This window comes from Balaenoptera ricei, chromosome 3, assembly GCF_028023285.1.
Source record: "Balaenoptera ricei isolate mBalRic1 chromosome 3, mBalRic1.hap2, whole genome shotgun sequence".
NCBI lineage: Eukaryota > Metazoa > Chordata > Mammalia > Artiodactyla > Balaenopteridae > Balaenoptera > Balaenoptera ricei.
This window is the reverse complement of record NC_082641.1, coordinates 157,254,590-157,278,403: the sequence shown is the minus strand read 5'-3', so window position 1 is coordinate 157,278,403 and position 23,814 is coordinate 157,254,590. Positions and strand designations below refer to the sequence as shown.

At 39.2% G+C, this 23,814-nt stretch overlaps 1 protein-coding gene across 1 annotated transcript in view; it reads left to right on the top strand.

Moving 5' to 3' along the window:
• LOC132362765 (ELKS/Rab6-interacting/CAST family member 1-like) overlaps positions 1–23,814 on the top strand; it is a 137,505-nt gene that overhangs the window by 54,481 nt on the left and 59,210 nt on the right. The window contains 1 exon segment of the mRNA XM_059917739.1: positions 2,792–2,952. Coding sequence (XP_059773722.1) covers positions 2,792–2,952 — 161 coding nt within the window.

The window sequence follows — 23,814 nt, the reverse complement described above, 5'->3', positions numbered from 1 at the left end:
TGACTGCTAATGAGTTTGGGGCTTCTTTTTGGGAGGATGAAAATGTTCTAAAATTGATCGTGGTGATGAATGTACCAAAAGAATTTAATTGTACACTTTAATGGGTGAATCGTATGGTATGTGGATTGTCTCTCAATAAAGCTGTTATTTAAAAAAAAAAAAAAAAAGGTCTGCAGGTAGCTAGACTTAAATTATAAAAACAAATATTAAGCCTGCAAAAAGAAATATAGGGGATAAAAATACTTGTTATATTTATGCAATTTTAAAATAGCTAAATGCCGTGTTACTGCACAAAATTTCACTGGTTAGGAAAAACAACAAATTGGAAACAGTGTCTGCCGTCAGGAGTAACTGGATGGGACAGAAGAGACTTATTTTTTTCCTTGTATACTTTTATAACTTCTGATTTGATACATGTATTAAAAAAATAAGTGTACATATAATTAGTAACAACAGTGTCATACGTCTCCTTAGTACAAGTATAAACTCCCAGTTTGCATATTTTGTTCTGAAAAGAATAAAGAATGAAATATATATGTTTTTAAAAATCAGTCAAAGGAAGTAAAAAACTGAAAGATTCTTACATTTGTCTCATCTCACACTAAAAAGCATTTAGTCATTTCTCTGTTATTAGGCATTATAATCAGGCAGAATTCTTTTTTACCCAACAGTCTGACACATCTTTAAACAATGACACAGTTGACCATTCCCTCCTCCTTGAAAACTTCCTTTCCTTCATTTCTAGTACATCGCACTCTCCTGGTCTTCCTCCTCCCTCAATAACCTCTTATTAATCTCCTTTGCTGAATTCCTCTTCATTTCCCAAGAAGGTGTCCAGAAGGTAAGTTCCATGAAGGTGGGAATTTTTGTCAGCTTTGTTCACTACTGTATTCCCAAAGGCTAAAAAAAGTACCCAGAACCATACTCAATAAATAACTGTTGAATGAATACATGAATGAATCAGCACCTCCAGGCTCACATTTTGAAAAGCCATAGAAGTAAACTATATTCCACGTAACCTTTATGCTTAATCTACTTTATTACATTATATTTCTCTGAACATTGATAATCAATACACTGTTTATTATTTGATTAGCCAAAATACTTCATTCCCTGCTCTTTCTCCATCAATGTGTTTTACACAGTATGTGCAAAACGCACATTTAACAGCTCTTATACTACTTCTAAAAGCATAAACGTAGCATAGAAAAAGAGCAGCTGTTGCTATGGGAATTTTCACTTTTGTTTCTAGTATTAATGTTGAATTAACACAATGACATACTTTAGTAATTTAAAAAAAGGGGGGGACACCCCACTAGACTTAACTAAGATATCACAGTAAAGACAGCACCCGGAAAGTGCCCGAGGCCCGCGCGCGCCCGAGTCGCACTCCCAGGAGGCCGCGGGACGCCGACCAGGCGCGGTCGCGCGGGGGCGGGGCTCGCGTTGACGTCGGCCGGGGGCGGAGCTGGGGAATCCCGCAGGGGGCGGGGCGCGGTGACGTCGGGCGTCCCGGCCGAGCTGTGGCGGCGGCGGCGTCGGCGGCGGCGGCGCCCCGGCGGCGGCGGCAGCGGCATCCCTGAGCAGGGTGAGAGGGCCGCGGTGGCGGCAGCTCGGGGTCGGGCGGTGCCTGGAGCTTCCCGCCCGTCGCTGGCGCTAGGCCCCTCGGCTCTCCTCCGCCCGCTCCTCCTCAAGGCCCTGGCTGGGTCCCGGCAGCGCGCCCCCGGGCAGGGCGGAGCCGTAGGTGAGGCTGGCGGGCGTGGGGCTGGCGGGCGTGGGGCTGGGGGCTGGCGGGCGGGGGCTCTGGGCTGTGGGCCGGCGCGGGTGCACACGCGCACTCGGCAGGCGCCGGGCGGGCGGCGTCTGTCTCCTCCCGCTTGCCCTAGGAGGCGGTGCGGTGCAAACAGTGGGCCGCCGCCTCCGCCGCTGCTTCAGGGGGCCAGTCATGCAGAGCCCGGGGCGAGCCGCCCCGAGGAGGCTGGCGCCCGCGGACAGGTGGGCTTCCCGCCCGGAGGCCCTCGGGCTGCCCGCACGGCCCGGGAGACCCCGCCAGCGGCCTGTCCGCGGTTAGCCTCGGCGGCCGGGGAGGGAGGGAGGGCGGCGCGGACGGCCGTCCTGGTCCTCGCGGGCGGCGCCACCAGGGAAGTCCTTTACAGGTCTTTTAAAAGCATTCTGTCTCTTCTCTATCTGGTCATATATATTTTTTCTTTTCTTCCTGCCTTTCTCAGAAAATCTCTACCTACCTAGCTTTAGAGCAGGAAATTATCCGATTGAATTCTAGCTGTTTCTTTAACAAGAAATTCTTTGTAATGGTATAAACAGAAGAATCTTAGTTTGAACGAATAAAAATGACTCATTTATGTTTATTCTGCATCTGGTATTAGTCAGGTTTATGGCTTTTATTTCCTAAAATCGTTCTAGAAATATTTATTATGATTTTGTTCCTTATATTTTTATCTGCATTATATTGTTATTTCCATGGAAGTTTCTGGACTGTTTCCAAATAAATTCCTTCGAAGGGATTGTTTCTGGCACACTGTTACTTCTGATGCCCTTACATTTGTCAAAAAGAAAATGAGGGTTTTTTAGACCTAAACTGAGAAGAATTATAGTGGAGGGAAGATGAGAGATGTATTTCTTTCACTGCCATTTATGTCTGATCCTGCGAGAGTACAGAATTTTTGATGGGTGTGTCTTCAATTTTGTGGACCCAGGCGTTGCCCACTGCCCAGCTCCTCTGACTATACCTGACCCAGATGCTCAGTTTCTCTCTTTTCTGTATTGATCGTAGGTGGAGGAGTTACTGATGGCCATGGAGAAGGTAAAACAGGAGCTGGAGTCCATGAAGGCGAAGCTGTCCTGCACTCAGCAGTCACTGGCAGAGAAGGAAACTCATGTGACCAACCTTCGGGCCGAGAGAAGAAAACACTTAGAGGAAGTTCTGGAGATGAAGTAAGTTTTATAATATTGTTCTTCAGGCATATGCTTAGTTGAAATACTTGTCCTCATCGCTTTCATCTTCTGGCCCTGTTTGTCACGCCTGACACACTTAGCCTAATTTTAATGCTCACTTGTGTTTCTCACTCCTTAGAACAAATTTGGGACAGATCCTCGTCAACTAGAAACTTTTTTTTGCCTCGCTGTCATTGAATTTTGCAGTCCTCTAGAGTGTATGTATCCGTATGCAATTGTGTCTCTGAAATTCCTAAAACCTTCTGGAAAGTTCTGGCAAGTTGTTGAGCTTTCTGAGGAAGATAACCATTGCTCCTGAGGTCATACGATGGCTAGGCAATTTTTAAAAACATTTTTTATTATAAATATTTCCAAAGGTACACAAAAGTAGAGAATAGTATAGTAAACCTCCTTATACCCATCCCCCATATTTCACCATTAACATTTGCCACACTCTCCAGTCAGTTTTGACAAAATTGTCACTTTTAGCAGAACCATTGTTTACATCATTTTTGTACTTTCTAGGCATCTTGCAGCTTCCTTGAGATAGTCTGTTGTGAAGGCTGTATATATCTGCTGTGCAGAATACAGCTGCTGCTTTTTCTCCTCTGTGACTTTGAAAAGTTCTGGTTTCCTTCTCTTCAGAACAAGTATGTCTGTTTTTTAAGTCCCTTAGTACTTTCTCCATCACTCCAATCCCCACCCCTGTGTAATTGTCCTGCTCTCATTTTACTGAAACCAAGTCTATGCTGGGACCCCTCAGTTACCTTCATCACCTCAGCAGTTACCTGTGTTCTTGTTGTCGTCTCTTCTGACTCAGAGGAGATACTGTCTCTCCTTCACCAAGCTCACTTCTTATTTCTATCACAGATTTAAGCTCTGGTTCCCTCCTCTGCAATCTGTCTCCATTAATTTTCTTTCACATAATCTTTGCTCACTTTCTGTTAGTTCCTTCTTCTCTGCAGTAAATACGCACTCTCTCTGACCTAAAGTAAACAGTCTTTCTGAGCCCAGCCAGTGCTTGAAGCTAACATCCCCTCTTCTTTTCTGCTACTTTGAACTATCAATACATGTTGAATATGAGAATTACAAAGTAGCAGAGGATCTTGCCATGACACCTCAGCATGAAGTTTCATGGGGCATGATTGTTTTGATATCATGACGGCAGCCCAGGAGTTGAGGAAACAAATATCGGGGTGTCCCCTGTGCTTATGGATTATTAGGACACAGTGGGAGGTTAAGAGAGCCTGATCTTTCAGAAAAGAATTGCAGGTGATGTGCTCTCGGAAGTGACAGATACTGGAGCCAGAAATAGGTTGATACGCAGGGAGAACGGGGAGAATTTAGGGTTCTGAGTATCGTGATGAGAAAGTTTGCTTCTTACGAGCAGGTTAGTAGAAGCAGTTGAAGACAAGGTTTTATCCCTGATGATAAGAACGTAGAGGAAGGATGGGTATAATATTCGGGAATACAAGGTATCGATGTGATACTCCTAAGCACAAACAGGCCCCAGTAAAGCAGCGGTGTAGGAGTATTGTTTCGTTTTCTCTGTGTACCAATATCTTGACTTGACTTGTCACATTTTTCCCACTCAGTTCAAGTGTCTATAGCAAAACAGTGGTGGATTTGTAAAGGAATTTTCCTTTATTGTTAGGACTTTGAAAAGATATGAAAGAATTTTTTAAAGAACGCTTGACTTTAAACCATTAAAAGGGAATTGCGTGTGATTTTTTTTTGTTTTATTATTGTTATTATTTTTGGAACCACAGTACTAAACTTTCTTATGGACTTCCCTTGCCAACCCAGGTTAGAGATTACATTTCAGAAAAATACTGTGATTTGCAAGACTGTTTTTGGTAAGATCAAACACTCACACACTGAGGCATGGGATGAGTTATTAAAGTATTCAGAGAATTTATAAGTGGTATAGAAATTTGATGAATAAACATTAAATAAAAGTTCTAGAAATAAGGTGTTAAAACGTGGCTCTGGCAGGTGACCTGTCTCTTAAATCACCTTCCTCATTTGCTCAGGAGATACTACTATAGCATCATGCTGTTCTTAGATTTTCTACAAGTTTTTTGTCATGCAGATTTACTGACTTAAAGTTTTTAAAGTAGTCTTTGCTTTAATTTGCACTTAAATTTCTCCTTGTTGTTGTCTCTCATTTTCATATCTTAATAAAATGGTTGTTTAATACCTTTCTTTTAACAAATTAAGCACTTCAGGCCTAATCATCTATCCAAACATGCTGTTGAGAGTTGTGGCTGATCCCAAACTCCTAATGTATCCCTCCTCCACACTCTTTGCTCCTTTGGTAACCATAAGTTTGTTTTCTATGTCTGTGGGTCTATTTCTGTTTTGTATATAAGTTCATTTGTATCTTTTTTTTTTTTTTTTTTTTAGGTTCCACATATAAGCGATATCATGATATTTGTCTTTCTCTGTCTGGATTACTTCACTTAGTATGATAATCTCTAGGTCCATGCATGTTGCTGCAAATGGCATTATTTCATTCCTTTTTATGGCTGAATAATATTCCATTGTGTGTGTGTGTGTGTGTGTGTGTGTGTGTGTGTATACATATATATGTATAAATATATAAAACACATCTTCTTTATCCCTTCATCTATTGATGGACATTTAGGTTACTTCCATGTCTTGGCTATTGTAATAGAGCTGCAGTGAACACTGGTTTGCATGTATCTTTTTGAATTATGTTTTTCTCTGGATATATGCCCAGGAGTGGGATTGCTGGATCATATGGTAACTCTATTTTTAGTTTCTTCAGGAACCTCCGTACTATTCTCCATAGTGGGTGCACCAATTTACATTCCCACCATCAGTGTAAGAAGGTTCCCTTTTCTCCATGCCCTCTCCAGCATTTATTGTTTGTAGATTTTTTTGATGATGGCCATTCTTACTGATGTGAGGTGATATCTCATTGTTGTTTTGCTTTGCATTTGTGTAATAATTAGCAGTGTTGAGCATCTTTTCATGTGCCTTTTGGCCATCTATACGTCTTCTTTGGAGAAATGTCTATTTAGATCTTCTGCCCATTTTTTGATTGGGTGGTTTGTTTTTTGATATTGAGCTGTATGAGCTGCTTGTATATTTTGGAGATTAATCCTTTGTCAGTTGCTTCATTTGCAAATATTTTCTCCCATTCTGAGGGTTGTCTTTTCATCTTGTTTATGGTTTCCTTTGCTGTGCAAAAGCTTTGAAGTTTCATTAGGTCCCATTTGTTTATTTTTGTTTTTATTTCTATTACTCTAGGAGGTGGGTCAAAAAGGATCTTGCTGTGATTTATGTCATAGAGTGTTCTGCCTCTGTTTTCCTCTAAGAGTTTTATAGTGTCTTGCCTTACATTTAGGTCTTTAGTCCATTTTGAGTTTATTTTTGTGTATGGTATTAGGGAGTGTTCTAAGTTCATTCTTTTACATGTACCTGTCCAGTTTTCCCAGCACCACTTATTGAAGAGGGTGTCTTTTCTCGAATGTATATTCTTGCCTCCTTTATCAAAGATAAGGTGACCATATGTGCGTGGGTTTATCTCTGGGCTTTTTATCCTGTTCCACTGATCTATATTTCTGTTTTTGTGCCAGTACCATACTGTCTTGATTACTGTAGCTTTGTAGTGTTGTCTGAAGTCAGGGAGCCTGATTCCTCCAACTCCATTTTTCTTTCTCAAGATTGCTTTGGCTATTCGGGGTCTTTTGTGTTTCCATGCAAGTTGTGAAATTTTTTGTTTTAGTTCTGTGAAAAATGCCATTGGTAGTTTGATAGGGATTGCACTGAATCTGTAGATTGCTTTGGGTAGTATAGTCATTTTCACAGTGTTGATTGTGGATTTGTCCATTTCTTCCAGGTTGTCCATTTTATTGGCGTATGGTTGCTTGTAGTAATCTCTCATGATCCTTTGTATTTCTGCAGTGTCAGTAGTTACTTCTTTTTCATTTCTAATTCTATTGATTTGAGTCTTCTCCCTTTTATTCTTGATGAGTCCGGCTAATGGTTTATCAATTTTGTTTATCTTCTCAGCGAACCAGCTTTTAGTTTTATTGGTCTTTGGTATCGTTTCCTTCATTTCTTTTTCATTTATTTCTGATCTGATCTTAATGATTTCATTCCTTCTGCTAACTTTGGGGTTTTTTTGTTCTTCTTTCTTTCTTTTTTTTTTTTAAACATCTTTATTGAGGTATAATTGCTTTACAATGGTGTGTTAGTTTCTGCTTTATAACAAAGTGAACCAGTTATACATATACATATGTTCCCATATCTCTTCCCTCTTGCATCTCCCTCCCTCCCACCCTCCCTATCCCACCCCTCTAGTTGGTCACAAAGCACTGAGCTGATCTCCCTGTGGTATGCGGCTGCTTCCCACTAGCTATCTGTTTTACATTTGGTAGTGTATATATATCCATGCCACTCTCTCACCCTGTCACATCTCACCTCTCCCCCTCCCCATATCCTCAAGTCCATTCTCTAGTAGGTCTGTGTCTTTATTCCCGTCTTGCCACTAGGTTCTTCATGACCTTTTTTTTTTTCCCTTGGATTCCATATATATGTGTTAGCATACTGTATTTGTTTTTCTCTTTCTGACTGACTTCACTCTGTATGACAGACTCTAACTCCATCCACCTCATGACAAATACCTCCATTTCATTTCTTTTTATGGCTGAGTAATATTCCATTGTATATATGTGCCACATCTTCTTTAGCCATTCATCTGATGATGGACACTTAGGTTGCTTCCATGTCCTGGGTATTGTAAATAGAGCTGCAATGAACATTTTGGTACATGACTCTTTTTGAATTATGGTTTTCTCAGGGTATATGCCCAGTAGTGGGATTGCTGGGTCGTATGGTAGTTCTATTTTTAGTTTTTAAAGGAACCTCCATACTGTGCTCCATAGTGGCTGTATCAATTTACATTCCCACCAACAGTGCAAGAGTGTTCCCTTTTCTCCACACCCTCTCCAGCATTTATTGTTTCTAGATTTTTTGATGATGGCCATTCTGACCAGTGTGAGATGATATCTCATTGTAGTTTTGATTTGCATTTCTCTAATGATTAATGGTGTTGAGCATTCTTTCATGTGTCTGTTGGCCATCTGTATATCTTCTTTGGAGAAATGTCTATTTAGGTCTTCTGCCCATTTTTGGATTGGGTGGTTTGTTTTTTTGTTATTGAGCTGCATGAGCTGCTTGTAAATCTTGGAGATTAATCCTTTGTCAGTTGCTTCATTTGCAAATATTTTCTCCCATTCTGAGGTTTGTCTTTTGGTCTTGTTTATGGTTTCCTTTGCTGTGCAAAAGCTTTGAAGTTTCATTAGGTCCCATTTGTTTATTTGTGTTTTTATTTCCATTTCTGTAGGAGGTGGGTCAAAAAGGATCTTGCTGTGATTTATGTCATAGAGTGTTCTGCCTCTCTTTTCCTCTAAGAGTTTGATAGTGTTTGGCCTTACACTTAGGTCTTTAATCCATTTTGAGTTTATTTTTGTGTATGGTGTTAGGGGAGTGTTCTGATTTCATACTTTTACATGTACCTGTCCAATTTTCCCAGCACCACTTATTGAAGAGGCTGTCTTTTCTCCACTGTATATGCTTGCCTCCTTTATCAAAGATAAGGTGACCATATGTGCGTGGGTTTATCTCTGGGCTTTCTATCCTGTTCCATTGATCTATATTTCTGTTTTTGTGCCAGTACCAAACTGTCTTGATTACTGTAGCTTTGTAATATAGTCTGAAGTCAGGGAGCCTGATTCCCCCAACTCCATTTTTCGTTCTCAAGATTGCTTTGGCTATTCGGGGTCTTTTGTGTTTCCATACAGATTGTGAAATTTTTTGTTCTAGTTCTGTGAAAAATGCCAGTGGTAGTTTGATAGGGATTGCATTGAATCTGTAGATTGCTTTGGGTAGTAGAGTCATTTTCACAATGTTGATTCTTCCAATCCAAGAACATGGTATATCTCTCCATCTATTTGTATCATCTTTAATTTCTTTCATCAGTGTCCTATAATTTTCTGCATACAGGTCTTTTGTCTCCTTAGGTAGGTTTATTCCTAGATATTTTATTCTTTTTGTTGCAGTGGTAAACGGGAGTGTTTCTTAATTTCACTTTCAGATTTTTCATCGTTAGTATATAGGAATGCAAGAGATTGCTGTGCATTAATTTTGTATCCTGCTACTTTCCCAAATTCATTGATTAGCTCTAGTAGTTTTGTGGTAGCATCTTTAGGATTCTCTGTGTGTAGTATCATGTCATCTGCAAACAGTGTCAGCTTTACTTCTTCTTTTCTGATTTGGATTCCTTTTATTTCTGTTTCTTCTCTGATTGCTGTGGCTAACACTTCCAAAACTATGTTGAATAATAGTGGTGAGAGTGGGCAACCTTGTCTTGTTCCTGATCTTAGTGGAAATGGTTTGTTTTTCACCATTGAGAATGATGTTGGCTGAGGGTTTGTCATATATGGCCTTTATTATGTTGAGGAAAGTTCCCTCTATGCCTACTTTCTGCGGGGCTTTTATCATAAATGGGTGTTGAATTTTGTCGAAAGCTTTCTCTGCATCTGTTGAGATGATCATATGGTTTTTCTCCTTCAGTTTGTTAATATGATGTATCACGTTGATTGATTTGCGTATATTGAAGAATTCTTGCATTCCTGGAATAAACCCCACTTGATCATGGTGTGTAATCCTTTTAATGTGCTGTTGGATTCTGTTTGCTAGTATTTTGTTGAGGATTTTTGCATCTATGTTCATCAGTGATATTGGCCTGTAGTTTTCTTTCTTTGTGACATCTTTGTCTGGTTTTGGTATCAGGGTGATGGTGGCCTTGTAGAATGAGTTGGGGAGTGTTCCTCCCTCTGCAATATTTTGGAAGGGTTTGAGAAGGATAGGTGTTAGCTCTTCTCTAAATGTTTGATAGAATTCGCCTGTGAAGCCATCTGGTCCTGGGCTTTTGTTTGTTGGAAGATTTTTAATCACCGTTTCAATTTCAGTGCTTGTGATCGGTCTGTTCATATTTTCTATTTCTTCCTGGTTCAGTCTCGGCAGGTTGTGCATTTCTAAGAATTTGTCCATTTCTTCCAGGTTGTCCATTTTATTGGCATAGAGTTGCTTGTAGTAATCTCTCATGATCGTTTGTATTTCTGCAGTGTCAGTGGTTACTTCTCCTTTTTCATTTCTAATTCTGTTGATTTGAGTCTTCTCCCTTTTATTCTTGATGAGTCCGGCTAATGGTTTATCAATTTTGTTTATCTTCTCAGCGAACCAGCTTTTAGTTTTATTGATCTTTGGTATCGTTTCCTTCATTTCGTTTTCATTTATTTCTGATCTGATCTTTATGATTTCTTTCCTTCTGGTAACTTTGGGGTGTTTTTGTTCTTCTTTCTCTAATTGCTTTAGGTGTAAGGTTAGGTTGTTTGTTTGAGATGTTTCTTGTTTCTTGAGGTAGGATTGTATTGCTATAAACTTCCCTCTTAGAACTGCTTTTGCTGCATCCCATAGGTTTTGGGTCGTCGTGTTTTCATTGTCATTTGTTTCTAGGTATTTTTTGATTTCCTCTTTGATTTTTTCAGTCATCTCTTGTATATTAATTAGTGTATTGTTTAACCTCCATGTGTTTGTATTTTTTACAAATTTTTTCCTGTAATTGATATCTAGTCTCATAGCATTGTGGTCAGAAAAGATACTTGATACAATTTCAATTTTCTTAAATTTGTCAAGGCTTGCTTTGTGACCCAAGATATGATCTATCCTGGAGAATGTTCCATGAGCACCTGAGAAGAAAGTATATTCTGTTGTTTTTGGATGGAATGTCCTATAAATATCAATTAAGTCCATCTTGTTTAATGTATCATTTAAAGCTTGTGTTTCCTTATTTATTTTCATTTTGGATGATCTGTCCATTGGTGAAAGTGGGATGTTAAAAGTCCCCTACTATGATTGTGTTACCATCAATTTCCCCTTTTACGGCTGTTAGCCTTTGCCTTCTGTATTGAGGTGCTCCTATGTTGGGTGCATAAATATTTACAATTGTTATATTCTTGTTGGATTGATCCCTTGATCATTATGTAGTGTCCTTCCTTGTCTCTTGTAACATTCTTTATTGTAAAGTCTGTTTTGTCTGATATGAGAATTGCTACTCCAGCTTTCTTTTGATTTTCATTTGCATAAAATATCTTTTTCCATCCCCTCACTTTCAGTCTGTATGTGTCTCTAGGTCTGAAGTGGGTCTCTTGTAGACAGCATGTATACAGGTCTTGTTTTTGTATCAATTCAGCAGTCTATGTCTTTTGGTTGGAGCATTTAATCCATTTACATTTAAGGTAATGATCGATATGTATGTTCCTATTACCATTTTCTTAATTGTTTTGGGTTTGTTATTGTAGGTCTTTTCCTTCTCTTGTGTTTTCTGCCTAGAGAAGTTCCTTGATCATTTGTTGTAAAGCTGGTTTGGCGGTGCTGAATTGTCTTAGCTTTTGCTTGTCTGTAAAGGTTTTAATTTCTCCATGAAATCTGAATGAGATCCTTGCTGGGTAGAGTAATCTTGGTTGTAGGTTTTTCCCTTTCATCACTTTAAATATGTCCTGCCACTCCTTTCTGGCTTGCAGAGTTTCTGCTGAAAGATCAGCTGTTAACCTTATGGGGATTCCCTTGTATGTTATTTGTTGCTTTTCACTTGCTGCTTTTAATATTTTTCCCACATTAAGGAAGTTTTCACCTATAATCTCTTCAAATATTTTCTCAGTCCCTTTCTTTTTCTCTTCTTCTTCTGGGACCCCTATAATTCGAATGTTGGTGCGTTTAATGTTGTCCCAGAGGTCTCTCAGACTGTCCTTAATTCTTTTCATTCTTTTTTCTTTTTTCTTCTCTGCAGTAGTTATTTCCACTATTTTATCTTCCAGGTCACTTATCCATTCTCCTTCCTTAGTTATTCTGCTATTGATTCCTTCTAGAGAAGTTTTAATTTCATTTATTGTGTTGTTCATCCTTGTTGTTTATTCTTTAGTTCTTCTAGGTCCTTGTTAAACGTTTCTTGTATTTTCTCCATTCTACTTCCAAGATTTTGGATCATGTTTGCTGTCATTACTGTGAATTCTTTTTCATGTAGACTGCCTATTTCCTCTTCATTTGTTTGGTCTGGTGGGTTCTTACTTTGCTCCTTCATCTGCTGTGTGTTTCTCTGTCTTCTCGTTTTGCTTAACTTACTGTGTTTGGGGTCTCCTTTTTGCAGGCTGCAGGTTCGTAGTTCCCGTTGTTTTTGGTGTCTGCTCCCAGTGGCTAAGGTTGGTTCAGTGGGTTGTGTAGGCTTCCTGGTGGAGGGGACTGGTACCTGTGTTCTGGTGGATGAGGCTGGATCTTGTCTTTCTGGTGGGCAGGTCCACGTCTGGTGGTGTGTTTTGGGGTGTCTGTGACCTTATCATGATTTTCGGCAGCCTCTCTGCTAATGGGTGGAGTTGTGTTCCTGTCTTGTTAGTTGTTTGGCATAGTGTGCCCAGCACTGTAGCTTGCTGGTTGTTGAGTGGAGCTGGGTCTTAGCGTTGAGATGGAGATCTCTGGGAGAGCTTTTGCCGTTTGATATTACGTGGAGCTGGGAGGTCTCTGGTGGACCCATGTCCTGAACTCGGCTCTCCCACCTCAGAGACTCAGGCCTGGCACCTGGCCAGAGCACCAAGACCCTGTCAGCCGCATGGCTCAGAAGAAAAGGGAGAAAAAAAAGAAATAAAATAAAGTTATTAAAATAAGAAATAAAAAATAATTATTGAAAATAAAAAAATTAAAAAGTAATAAAAAAAGAAAAAATAAAGAAGAGAGCAACCAAACCAAAAAACAAATCCACCAATGATAACAAACGCTAAAAACTATACTAAGAAACAAAAAACGGACAGAGAGAACCCTAGGACAATTGGTAAAAGCAAAGCTATACAGGCAAAATCACACGAAGTCCACTGCCTCAATTTGGGGATGATTCATTGTCTATTTAGGTATTCCACAGATGCAGGGTACCTCAAGTTGATTGTGGAGATTTAATCCGCTGCTCCTAAGGCTTCTGGTAGAGATTTCCCTTTCCTTCCTTGTTCACACAGCTCCTGGGGTTCAGCTTTGGATTTGGCCCCTCCTCTCCATGTAGGTTGCCTAGGGCGTTTGTTCCTGCCCAGACAGGACAGGGTTAAAGTAGCAGCTGATTCCGGGGCTCTGGCTCACCTAGGCCTGGGGGGAGGGAGGAGTACAGAATGCGGTGGTGAGCCTGTGGTGGCGGAGGCTGGCATGACATTGCACCAGCCTGAGGCGCGCCGTGTGTCCTCCCGGGGAAGTTGTCCCTGCATCACGGGACCCTGGCAGTCGGGGGCTGCACATGCTTCCGGGAGGGGAGGTGTGGATAGTGACCTGTGCTTGCACACAGGCTTCTTGGTGGCTGCACCTGCAGCCTTAGCGTCTCATGCCAGTCTCTGGTGTCCGTGCTGATAGCCTCGGCTCGCGCCCGTCTCTGGAGCTCATTTAGGAGGCCCTCTGAATCCCCTCTCCTCACGCGCCCGAAACAATGGTCTCTTGCCTCTTGGGCAGCTCCAGACTTTTCCCGGACACCCTCCCGGCTAGCTGTGGCACACTAGCCCCCTTCAGGCTGTGTTCACGCAGCCAACCCCAGTACTCTCCCTGGGGTCTGACCTCCAAAGCCCGAGCCTCAGCTCCCAGCCCCTGCCCGCCCTGGCGGGTGAGCAGACAAGCCTCTTGGGCTGGTGAGTGCTGGTCGGCACCGATCCTCTGTGAGGGAATCTCTCCGCTTTGCCCTCCGCACCCCTGTTGCTGCGCTCTCCTCCGTGGCTCTGAAGCTTCGCCCTGCCACGCCCTGTCTCCGACAGTGAAGGGGCTTCCTAGTGCATGGAAACCTTTCTTCCTTCACAGCTCCCTCCCACTGGTGCGGGTCCCGTCCCTATTCTTTTGTCTCTGTTTTTTCTTTTTTCTTTTGCCCTACCCAGGTACGTGGGGAGTTTCTTGCCTTTTGGGAGGTCTGAGGTCCTCTGCTAGTGTTCAGTAGGTGTTCTGTAGGAGTTGTTCCACACGTAGATGTATTTATGATGTATTTGTGGGGAGGAAGGTGATCTCCATGTGTTACTCTTTCGCCATCTTGAAGGTCTCCCCACTTTTCAGTTTTTTTTGTCATATGTATTACTGTTATGGCCATCTTTATTCATACATTTTCACATTTCTGATTATTTTCCTATGATAGGTTGTTAAAAAATTGAATCTATTCATCAGAGGGTATCAAAGGAATCCCATATTCCTTTGAGGTTTTGAGGTTTTCCCGTATACATTTATGTATTCTTAAAATGTTTAACACTTATATTTATTACTTTGTAATGAGAAAATGTTACAAAAATGACCCTACAAATTACTATATTATCCACCTTATATTTGGAGAGAAAAGCAACATTGCTAGAAGATAGTTTCTGCTTCCTAAGGATGATACAGTTGTGCTTATAAAATAAAAGAGATGAATATACTTATTGACACACTGTCTTCTAGAAGGATTGGACCACTTTAGGTGATCAGGCATGTAAGAATGCATGTATCACCTTACCTGTTCATATAATGTTTAAAAATCTTTTGCCTGAAAAAAAACTTTTACCTCTTTCATAGGTAAAAAAATTTTGTCTTACCTTGCTTTCATTTGCAATTCTTTGTTTACATTTTCATGTGTTTATTGTCAATTTGCATATTGTCTGTGATTGGTATATTCCTATTTGTTAATTTCTCTTGGGGACAGTAAGGTCTTAGTATTTCATTGACGTTTATGGGCTTTTTCAATAGTGAGGATAAAGTACTTTCCCAGTTGTGAATAATTTTTAGTTTTTGTCATTTGCTCATTAGTTTTTGACTTTTGATGTTTATAATTCTAGATTTCTAAGCAGTAAATGTACTATACTTTTCTTACATTTGTAATTTGTAATTTTTTTGTAATTTCTTACATTTCGTTTTTTGTTTAGAAAGTCCTTCCCTATCTGAATATCATTAAATATGTTATATTTATTCTTTTTATTTTCTAATTAATTTGCATTTTATACCTAGTTCTTTAATCTTCCTGGAACTTATTTTTAATTTTGTGTGGGGAGAACGTATTTATTTTGATGTTTTCCTAATAATTGAAAAGCTTTCTAAATACTGTGATCAGTCTCTTTTCTTTTGGTTTGTGGCATTTCCTTTTTCTTTCTTAAGTGCTTAATTATTGTGAGATTTGTTCCATTGATCTCTTTGTTGATATTCTTTTTCCAGGACTACATTGATTTGATTATAACAGGCTTTCAATTTGTATCAATGGCCGATTGGGCGTTGAAAAAAATGTCCTTCAAATATATATGTACACACACACACAAACACACACATATACATATATATATATATATATATATGCTATTCTTAACTCTTTATTCTTATGTGCTGCCAGACATTCTTACCCCACTCTTATATGCTGGCTGCCTCAGGTGTCAGCTTAAATGGTACGTCTTCAAAGAGACCTTCCCTAACCATCCTGCCTAAAGTAGGGCAGTCTGTGCCAGTATCAGCACAAATAAATCAGTCAGCCTTTCAGAAGTCATTTCCTTTCACACCAAATCTTCCAGATGCAGTTCTCATGTTCCTCATTATTGGGTGAGCTGTTAAAATGAAGACAACTATTGATCCACCATCAGCTCCTATTTAATTGCTTAAAATTTCCAGCAATTAAATAGGAGCAAATTCTGTCATTTAAGAGAAGTGACTTACTATTGAAGAGTATAAATTCTAAAGTTGTAGTTAAAAAACTTATACAGTACATTTTTTTTAATACAGTACATTTTTGATTATGTCCTGGATGAAAAAGACAGCCAGTGTCTGGGACAAAAGATCAGCAAGGCTCTGTAAAACCTTTGTCCCATTTTAAAATGAAGTATAAGGACATCTGTGCCATAGAGATTCAAGCTAGTGTCCCTGAGAATTTTCAGCTGCACCAGAGTGGTGATTGCTCAACAGACTAAACTGGAGAGTGTGGGATAATTATCACAAGAGGACCACACACAATGATGACATGGAAAGTGATTAGTTACAAACAATCAATAGCATATGAAAAGGATATTAAAAGAAAGTTTTTAGAGGTACTGATTTCAATGAGAAAAGGCTGGTGAGATATTTTGGTTCTTTATTAATTGGTTTTCTTCATGCAGGGCTTTCAAAAAGAAAACAAGTAATTTGAGCACACTAACCAACTTTATTTTTCATGAAAAAAGAAAGCCCTTTGTGATTTTAATGCTGCTTAACTCTTTTCTTCACCGTTCATGCGGTTATAATCTTAAGCAAACAAACAATAATTTGCTATTATAAGGCTGTGGTGCTTCAATGGCAGTAATGGCACTGACCCTAGTACAATTTTCAGTAGATAAACAGAGCTAATTGATTTATAACCATTATTCTAATTAAATAATCATAAATAATAAGCTTCATGTTAGGGATTATGTTATCAAGTGTGTTGTTTTGTCCTTATTTCTCAAATATTTTACTTCGGTGAAGAATTCCAAGCTGTAAATGGTACAGATGAACTGGTTTTCAGGGCAGAAGTAGACACAGATGTAGAGAACAAACGTATGGGCACCAAGGGGGGAAAGTGGCGGGGAGGGTGGGTGGTGGTGGGATGAACTGGGAGATTGGGATTGACATGTATACACTAATATGTATAAAATAGATAACTAATAAGAACCTGCTGTATAAAAAAATAAAATAAACTTCAAAAATTCAAAAAAAGAAAAAAAATAGAATTACAAGCTGTAATCCAAATGAATTGAAGGGACTATTGAGACAATCCAGTCCTTGCTTTTTGAAAAAGACTTTAAGCTGCAGACCCCTTTTTTCAAATGAATATTATTCAGATATGAAAATAAAACTTATTATTTATTAATTAATTAATTTTTTTTGGCTGTGTTGGGTCTTCATTGCTGCGCACAGGCTTTCTCTAGTTGCGGCGAGCGGTGTGGGGCGCAGGCTTCTCATTGCGGTAGCCTCTCTTGTTGTGGAGCCGGGATCTAGAGCGCAGGCTCAGTAGTTGTGGTGCACGGGCTTAGTTGCTCTGCGGCATGTGGGATCTTCCCGGACCAGGGCTCGAACCCGTGTCCCCTGCATTGGCAGGTGGATTCCCAACCACGGTGCCACCAGGCAAGTGCCTAAAACTTATTTTAAGAAGTAAAATGAAAAAGAAGGCAAAGCTGTTCTGATTGAGACAGGACTGGGGAGCCCAGATGCCCCAGTGTGGCCCTGCCAGGCATTCCCTGAAGATGTTCTTTAGAACCCCTAGGGCTTCCCAGGGCTGGGTTCAGTAAGCCACTAACCAAACCTTTTGGTTTTACAAACAGGAGCAACAACAGTAACTGCCATTTATTGATAATTTACAGTGTGATAGGTGTTCTGTCTTACTGCTAATTATTATAATAACCCTATAGATTCAGTTTCATAATGTTCATAGTATAGATTAATAAATTAAGGCTCAGAGTATTTAGTTAACTTCACTGAAGTCATCCTGATGGAACCAGGAATTGAACCCAGAGCCAGATCTTTCTTGGTCTGTGTTCTCCCCTTAGAGAAAGGGTCCTTATCAGCTTCTTTCAGTTTCTGTGACACTGTTTTCCTGATTTCTACCCACTTCTCTGACTGCTCCTCTTGTCTCCTTTGGCCGCCTCTTACCCTCTGCCTGCCATCTAATGTTGAATCAGTCCTATGACTATCTCCTCTTGCTGTGTTTTCTTTTCCTAGGGAGGCTCATTCACTGCCTTGGCCTCAGTTAACATCTGTGTATCAGAGCTTCCACACTTAACATCTTTAGCTCATATCATTCCTCTAAGCTCCAGACCCACATGCCCAGTTGCTCCCTCAAACCTTTTCTCAGCATCTCAAAAGCACATTACATTCAGCTCAAGATTTCCCCTCAATTCTGGTCCTTCCTTATTTTTTCCCATTTTTGTTTATGGTGCCACCAACTTGTCCATGGTGTTTAAGTCAGAAACTTCAGAATTTTCCTTGATTGCTTCACTCCCTCATTTCCCACCCTGCCAGTCAAATGCTGGTGATCTTTTTTCTCTGAAGTATTTCTGTAAGCCATCCATTTTCCCACCCCACAGCCACTGTCATAGTTTGGTCATGTCGCTGTTGGCTGACATTATTGCAGTGGTCTCCCAATTTTCCCCAGTCTTTCTGTTTCCCCCTGGTGTGCAGCCTCATTGCAGCCAGTCTGGGCTTTTGAAAGTGCCCATGTGATGTTTGAATCCTGGCTCCACCACTCACTAGTTATGTGAGCGTGGCAGGCTGCTAAGTCTTTCCAAACCTTAGTTTCCTCATCTGTAAAATGGTTATATAATTCTTACCTCATGTACTTGTTCTAAGAATTAAATGTGGTAGTATGTGCCCGGCATCACTGTTAGTGATGATGGTAGAGATGACCATACTCTGCTCAAAACTTTTTCAGGGCTTCCTGTTGCCCTTAAAGTCCAAAACTCTTGTCACACTTCCTTGGTGCTCAGTCTCCTTAATCCCTCAAATGTGCTGTGCCCCCTCCTTCTTGAGGGTCTTCACCTAAGTAGTCTTCTCCTCACAGTAGAAGTGTTGTGTCTTTAAATAGTTAATGGAAGTTAACTCATTCTTCAGATCTCACCCAGCCCCCAAATCTTCTCTTATCTTTTACTACCTTGGATTTATAGCTTTTATCCCTGTTTGCAGTTATAATTGTGTATTTTTGTTGCTGTTGGGATTAATGACTCTCTTATCCACCGTTATCTGTCTTATCTACCTTTATATGGAGACAGACCATGTTTATTATACCCACCTGCCATAGTATCTCTGTCAGGGAGCTTAATGCCTGCTACTAACTAAAGATCTTTCTTCCCTCAGTGAGGGATTATACTTCAGTATTTTTTTCTGTTCTCCAATGTTTGGTTAAGTTTATTTTTCAACAGCACTGCCTCCTTTGTGGGCAGAATTGTCTGAAATGGACTCTTTCATGTTAATTACTAGTTCTTGTTCTTGATAGAGAGAACTCCCAAGGTAGCCGGAGCCCTCTCAGAATCTGTCATTCTTCTGGTATTGAAATAGGCTAGGGGTTCGTTTTTCCACCTAGGATAAAGTGCTGTTCTTGTGTTCCTGTAGGTTTTGTGTTTTTGTGGCACTTGCCTATACGTTGGGATTCATATTTTCTTTTGCTTAAGTCTGTATAAGAAATATGACATATTTTAGGTTCACTAACGTCATCAAATGTTCCTTTGTGAACCTCTCATTTAAGTTTTCTTGTTTTTGTTTAGATACCTTGGGTTAAGCAAGTAGGTTTATTTAAAAAGCCAATTTTCCTTATAATATGGGGATCAAAGAATGTGTTCTTAAAAGCTGTCAGAAAAAACGAATTATATAAGCATCTATCCCAATTCATAAGTTTAGTTTAAAAATATTTTAAACATTAGTAATGAATCAGGTATCCCTGTGTTACTTTTTTGTTTCTCAAATACCTGAGAGAAAAAAGAAGCCTGCTTATTTATTTATTTTCCAATAAATATGAAAAGGATAGAAAGGAAATTCTTGAAACTGTTGATTATTGTTGCTTTCAGATTTTCAGTGTCCTTATCTCTAAGATCATTTTTATAGGAATCTTTGACATCAAAATTTTTGGTACTGAGATTAAAGTAGTTGTATTTTGTGGGGATTCTCAGGGAAAGATGCCATTTTAGGAAGTAGGGTGAGCGGAGAGAAATTAGGATTCTTTCCAATCTTTTCTGTTTCTTCTCTCATTCCTTCTTTCAGAGAGAAAAGATCCTATAGATAGAATTATTGCTTTTTAAAAAAAATTCTCAAGCCTTACAACGATACTTGGGCTCTGCTAATTAAAGTAGCTTCATAAGTAATAACTTTCTTTGAAAACACTGTCTTTATTCCTTATGGATAGAATTGAATGCACAATCATTTAGCTTTTCTTTTTTTTTTTTTTTTTAAACTAACAACCCAATCCATTTCCACCAAAAATTTCCTTCTAGGAAAGTGGTTTTATGATTAATGGAAAGTGTTATATGATTAATGGTTCTGTAGATATGAAAGTTATAGGCTGGATATCTGCTCCCTTTTATCATCTGTGTCATGCATCTTGTTTATAGTAAATTGAAAAAGGTACATTTAAATGACCGGTAAGGTTGAAGACACGCTCTACTACCTGGCAGTTTCATTTCCGTGTGTCTTCTTGAGAGAAACTTTTGCACATGTGCACAAGGAGACAGGTAGATGTACATGTGCTTGTTGTAACAGTGATAACAGTGGAAAAACATCTAACTGTTCCTCAAGTAGGTGAGTGGATAAGTTGGTATTTATTCACAAAATGGAATGTGAGTACACAGTCCTTTCCTCCAAAATACTTAGGGCACATGTATGTTGGAATTTAGATGTTTTTCAGATTTTGAAAGGTAATCCAGTATATAAACTGTATATTGTGTAATACTCCCATTGGGATCTGGACAATACCCAGTCATCAAACATATTAAATCTGTAGCAAAACTTAGGAATATTCATATTAAATTGGATAAATAAATGGTAAATAGCCTCATAGCAGTTGAGTCAGGTTTTTCCATTAAGCTTGGAGAACAATTTAGTCTTTTTAAAGCTCTTTGGATTTTAGAATTTTGGATAAGGAATTGTGAAACCTGTATTATACAGTTCATAAAAGTGAATGAGCTAGAGTTATGTATATCAGTGTGGATAAATCTCAAACACGTTTTTAAAAAATTGAAGTATTGTTGACATATTAGTTTCAATATTTTGCTATTGGGATACATTACAAAATGATCAACACACTGGGTCTGGTTAACATCCATCACCACACATAGTTACAAAGAACTTGTTTTTCTTGGGATGAGAACTTTTAAGATCTACTCTCTTAGCAACTTTCAAATATGTAATACAGTGTTATTAACTATAGTCACCATGCTGTACATTATATTCCCAGGACTTATTTATTTTTATAATTGGAAGTTTGTACCTTTTGACTCCCTTTACCCATTTCACCCACTCCCTGTCCCCCACCCCTGGCAACCACCAATCTGTTCTCTATCTGTAAGCTTGTGGTTCCCCCCGCCTCCAAAATGGTAAGATTTTTTTTTTTTTTTATGGCTGAATAATATCCCATTGTGTATATCTATACACATATGTGTATAGATATACACACCACATTTTCTTTATCCATTCATCCATTGATGGACACTTAGGTTGTTTCTATATCTTGGGTATTATAAATAATGCTGCAGTGAACATGGGGGTGCGGATATCTTTTCGAGTTAGTTATTTTTGTTTTCTTTGGATAAAAACTCAGAAGTGGAATTGCTGGATCTAATGGCAGTTCTATTTTTAATTTTTTGAGGAACCTCCATTACTGTTTCCTATAGTGGCTATACCAGTTTACATTCTCAGACACATTATGTTGAGTAACATGAGCAATTTGCAAAGAGAATCAAGAACAGATGACATCACTTCTGTGAATTTTAAATAAGCAACAGTGAGGGGTGGGGGAGAGAGAGAGAGATATCTGAAGCAAATAAGGCAAATTGTTGATGGTGATTTCCATACGTTGTTGTATATTTGAATGAGTCTCTGTAGCCTCGAGCTTCTGCTTTCTTCTCTAACCTTTTTAAGAATGCAGGGTTACAATTGAATTAGGTGATAGAGCATAATACATGTTGGGACTGGAAGTGTTCTTAAAGTCAACTAAATTATCCTTCTTTCTTTTAAGTGAAGTCATTCCTACTTGTTAAGAAATTATCTTGAATATTTATTTACTTTTCCCTTTTCTGACCTATATCTGTTACTTTTTTCTCTTTTAATATATTTATTTTTTGTTGGAGTATAGTTTACATACAGCAAAATACATGGATCTTCAGTATCATAGTTCCATGAGTTTTGACAAATGCCAGTAGTCGTATAATGCAGTCTTACGAAGATATAGAACATCTCCATCATCCCATAAGGTTCCCTTGAGCTCCTTCCCAATCCGTATTTTCCCTGCCCTGAACACATAGATAGTGTTCTAATTCCTTTCACTTTAGATTAGTTTTGCCTGCTCTAGAACCTCCTATACATGGAACCATATAGTCTGTACTCTGTTGTGTTTGGCTTCTTTTTTTGCTCAGTGTACTATATATTTTTTTTAAAGTTTATTCGTGTTGTTGCATGTATCCATAGTCATCCTAATATTGAGTAGTTTTCATTGCATGGATATTGCATAATCAATTTGTCCATTCTCCTGTTGATGGGGTTGTTTCCAGTTTTGGCTCTTATGAATAAAGCGGTTGTAAACATTTTTATACAGATGTGTTTGTGGCCATGTTTTTATTTCTCTTGCGGAAGTATCTAGGAGTGGAATCGCTGGGTCATAGGGTAAGTGCATGTTTAACTTTCCCCTAAAAGTATGCAGTCAGCTGAAGTGAAGTGAAAGATTTTGTGATCATAGACCTAAGTATTCAAATTGAAAATACAACGCGATGAGTAAATATGGATGTAGGAGATGAATGAAAATAATGGTAACACATGTATTTATTGGAGTTTATGTGATAAAATTGGTGAGAGTCGAGAAAACAAATGTATTTTCCTTTTAAATACCCCGTGAAGATCCCATATGGTTTTATTTCCTCTCAACGTGCTGCTAAAACATGAAGCAATCTTTTGTATTGTCTGTTTACTACCTAAATTGATTTTCAAAAAAATTTTATTAATTTTTAAAGATTTCTTTTATCTACTTAACATTTTTACAGAAGCATGTGCAAAAGAGTCTTTGATATGCCTTATTTGATGGTTGCCATGGAAAAATTAAGGAATTGTATACAAAGAAAATAATATTTATACCTTGGTGTTTTGCTTTTGAAACAATTATGATTTCTCCATAATAGTTTTTTTATTGTTATTTTATCCCCAGATGCTTCTTTAGTTTTATTTATCAAGATTCTCTTTCTCTCTCTCTTTTTTTTTAAGTAAATTTATTTATTTATTTATTTATGGCTGTGTTGGGTCCTCATTTCTGTGCGAGGGCTTTCTCTAGTTGCGGCGGGCGGGGGCCACTCTTCATCGGGGTGCGCGGGCCTGTCATTATCGCGGCCTCTCTTGTTGCGGAGCACAGGCTCCAGACGCGCAGGCTCAGTAGTTGTGGCTCACGGGCCCAGTTGCTCCGCGGCATGTGGGATCTTCCCAGACCAGGGCTCGAACCCGTGTCCCCTGCATTGGCAGGCAGATTCTCAACCACTGCGCCACCAGGGAAGCCCTCTCTCTCTTTTTAATGACACTTTTTAAAGATTTGTTCCTTGTAGAGAAATGCAGTTAAATTTTATATGTTGATCTTATATGCGCCAGGCTTGCTAAACTCTTTTTTTTTTTGATATTTATTTATTTATTTGTTTTATTTTTGGCTGCGTCAGGTCTTAGTTGCTGCACGCGGGATATTCCTTGCAGCATGCAGGATCTTTCGTTGCAGTGCGTGGGCTCTGCTGGGCTCTGTAGTTGTGGCACGTGAGCTGAGTTGCCCCGTGGCATGTGGGATGCAGAACCCACGTCCTCTGCATTAGAAGGTGGATTCTTAACCACTGGACCACCAGGGAAGTCCCTTGCTGGACTCTTAATTATACAGATATTTTGTCTGTAATTTCTTCTGAGTTTTCATCCTACAATCTCTGTATAATGACTTTCTTGCTTTCTAATTCTTATACCTTTGGTTTCCTTCTCTTGTCTTAACTGCACTTGGTCTTAGTATCTCTAGAACAAAATACAACAGTGGACTGTTGTAGTCTTATCAGTTGCCTAGTGTAGATTTGATTTTTACAAGAA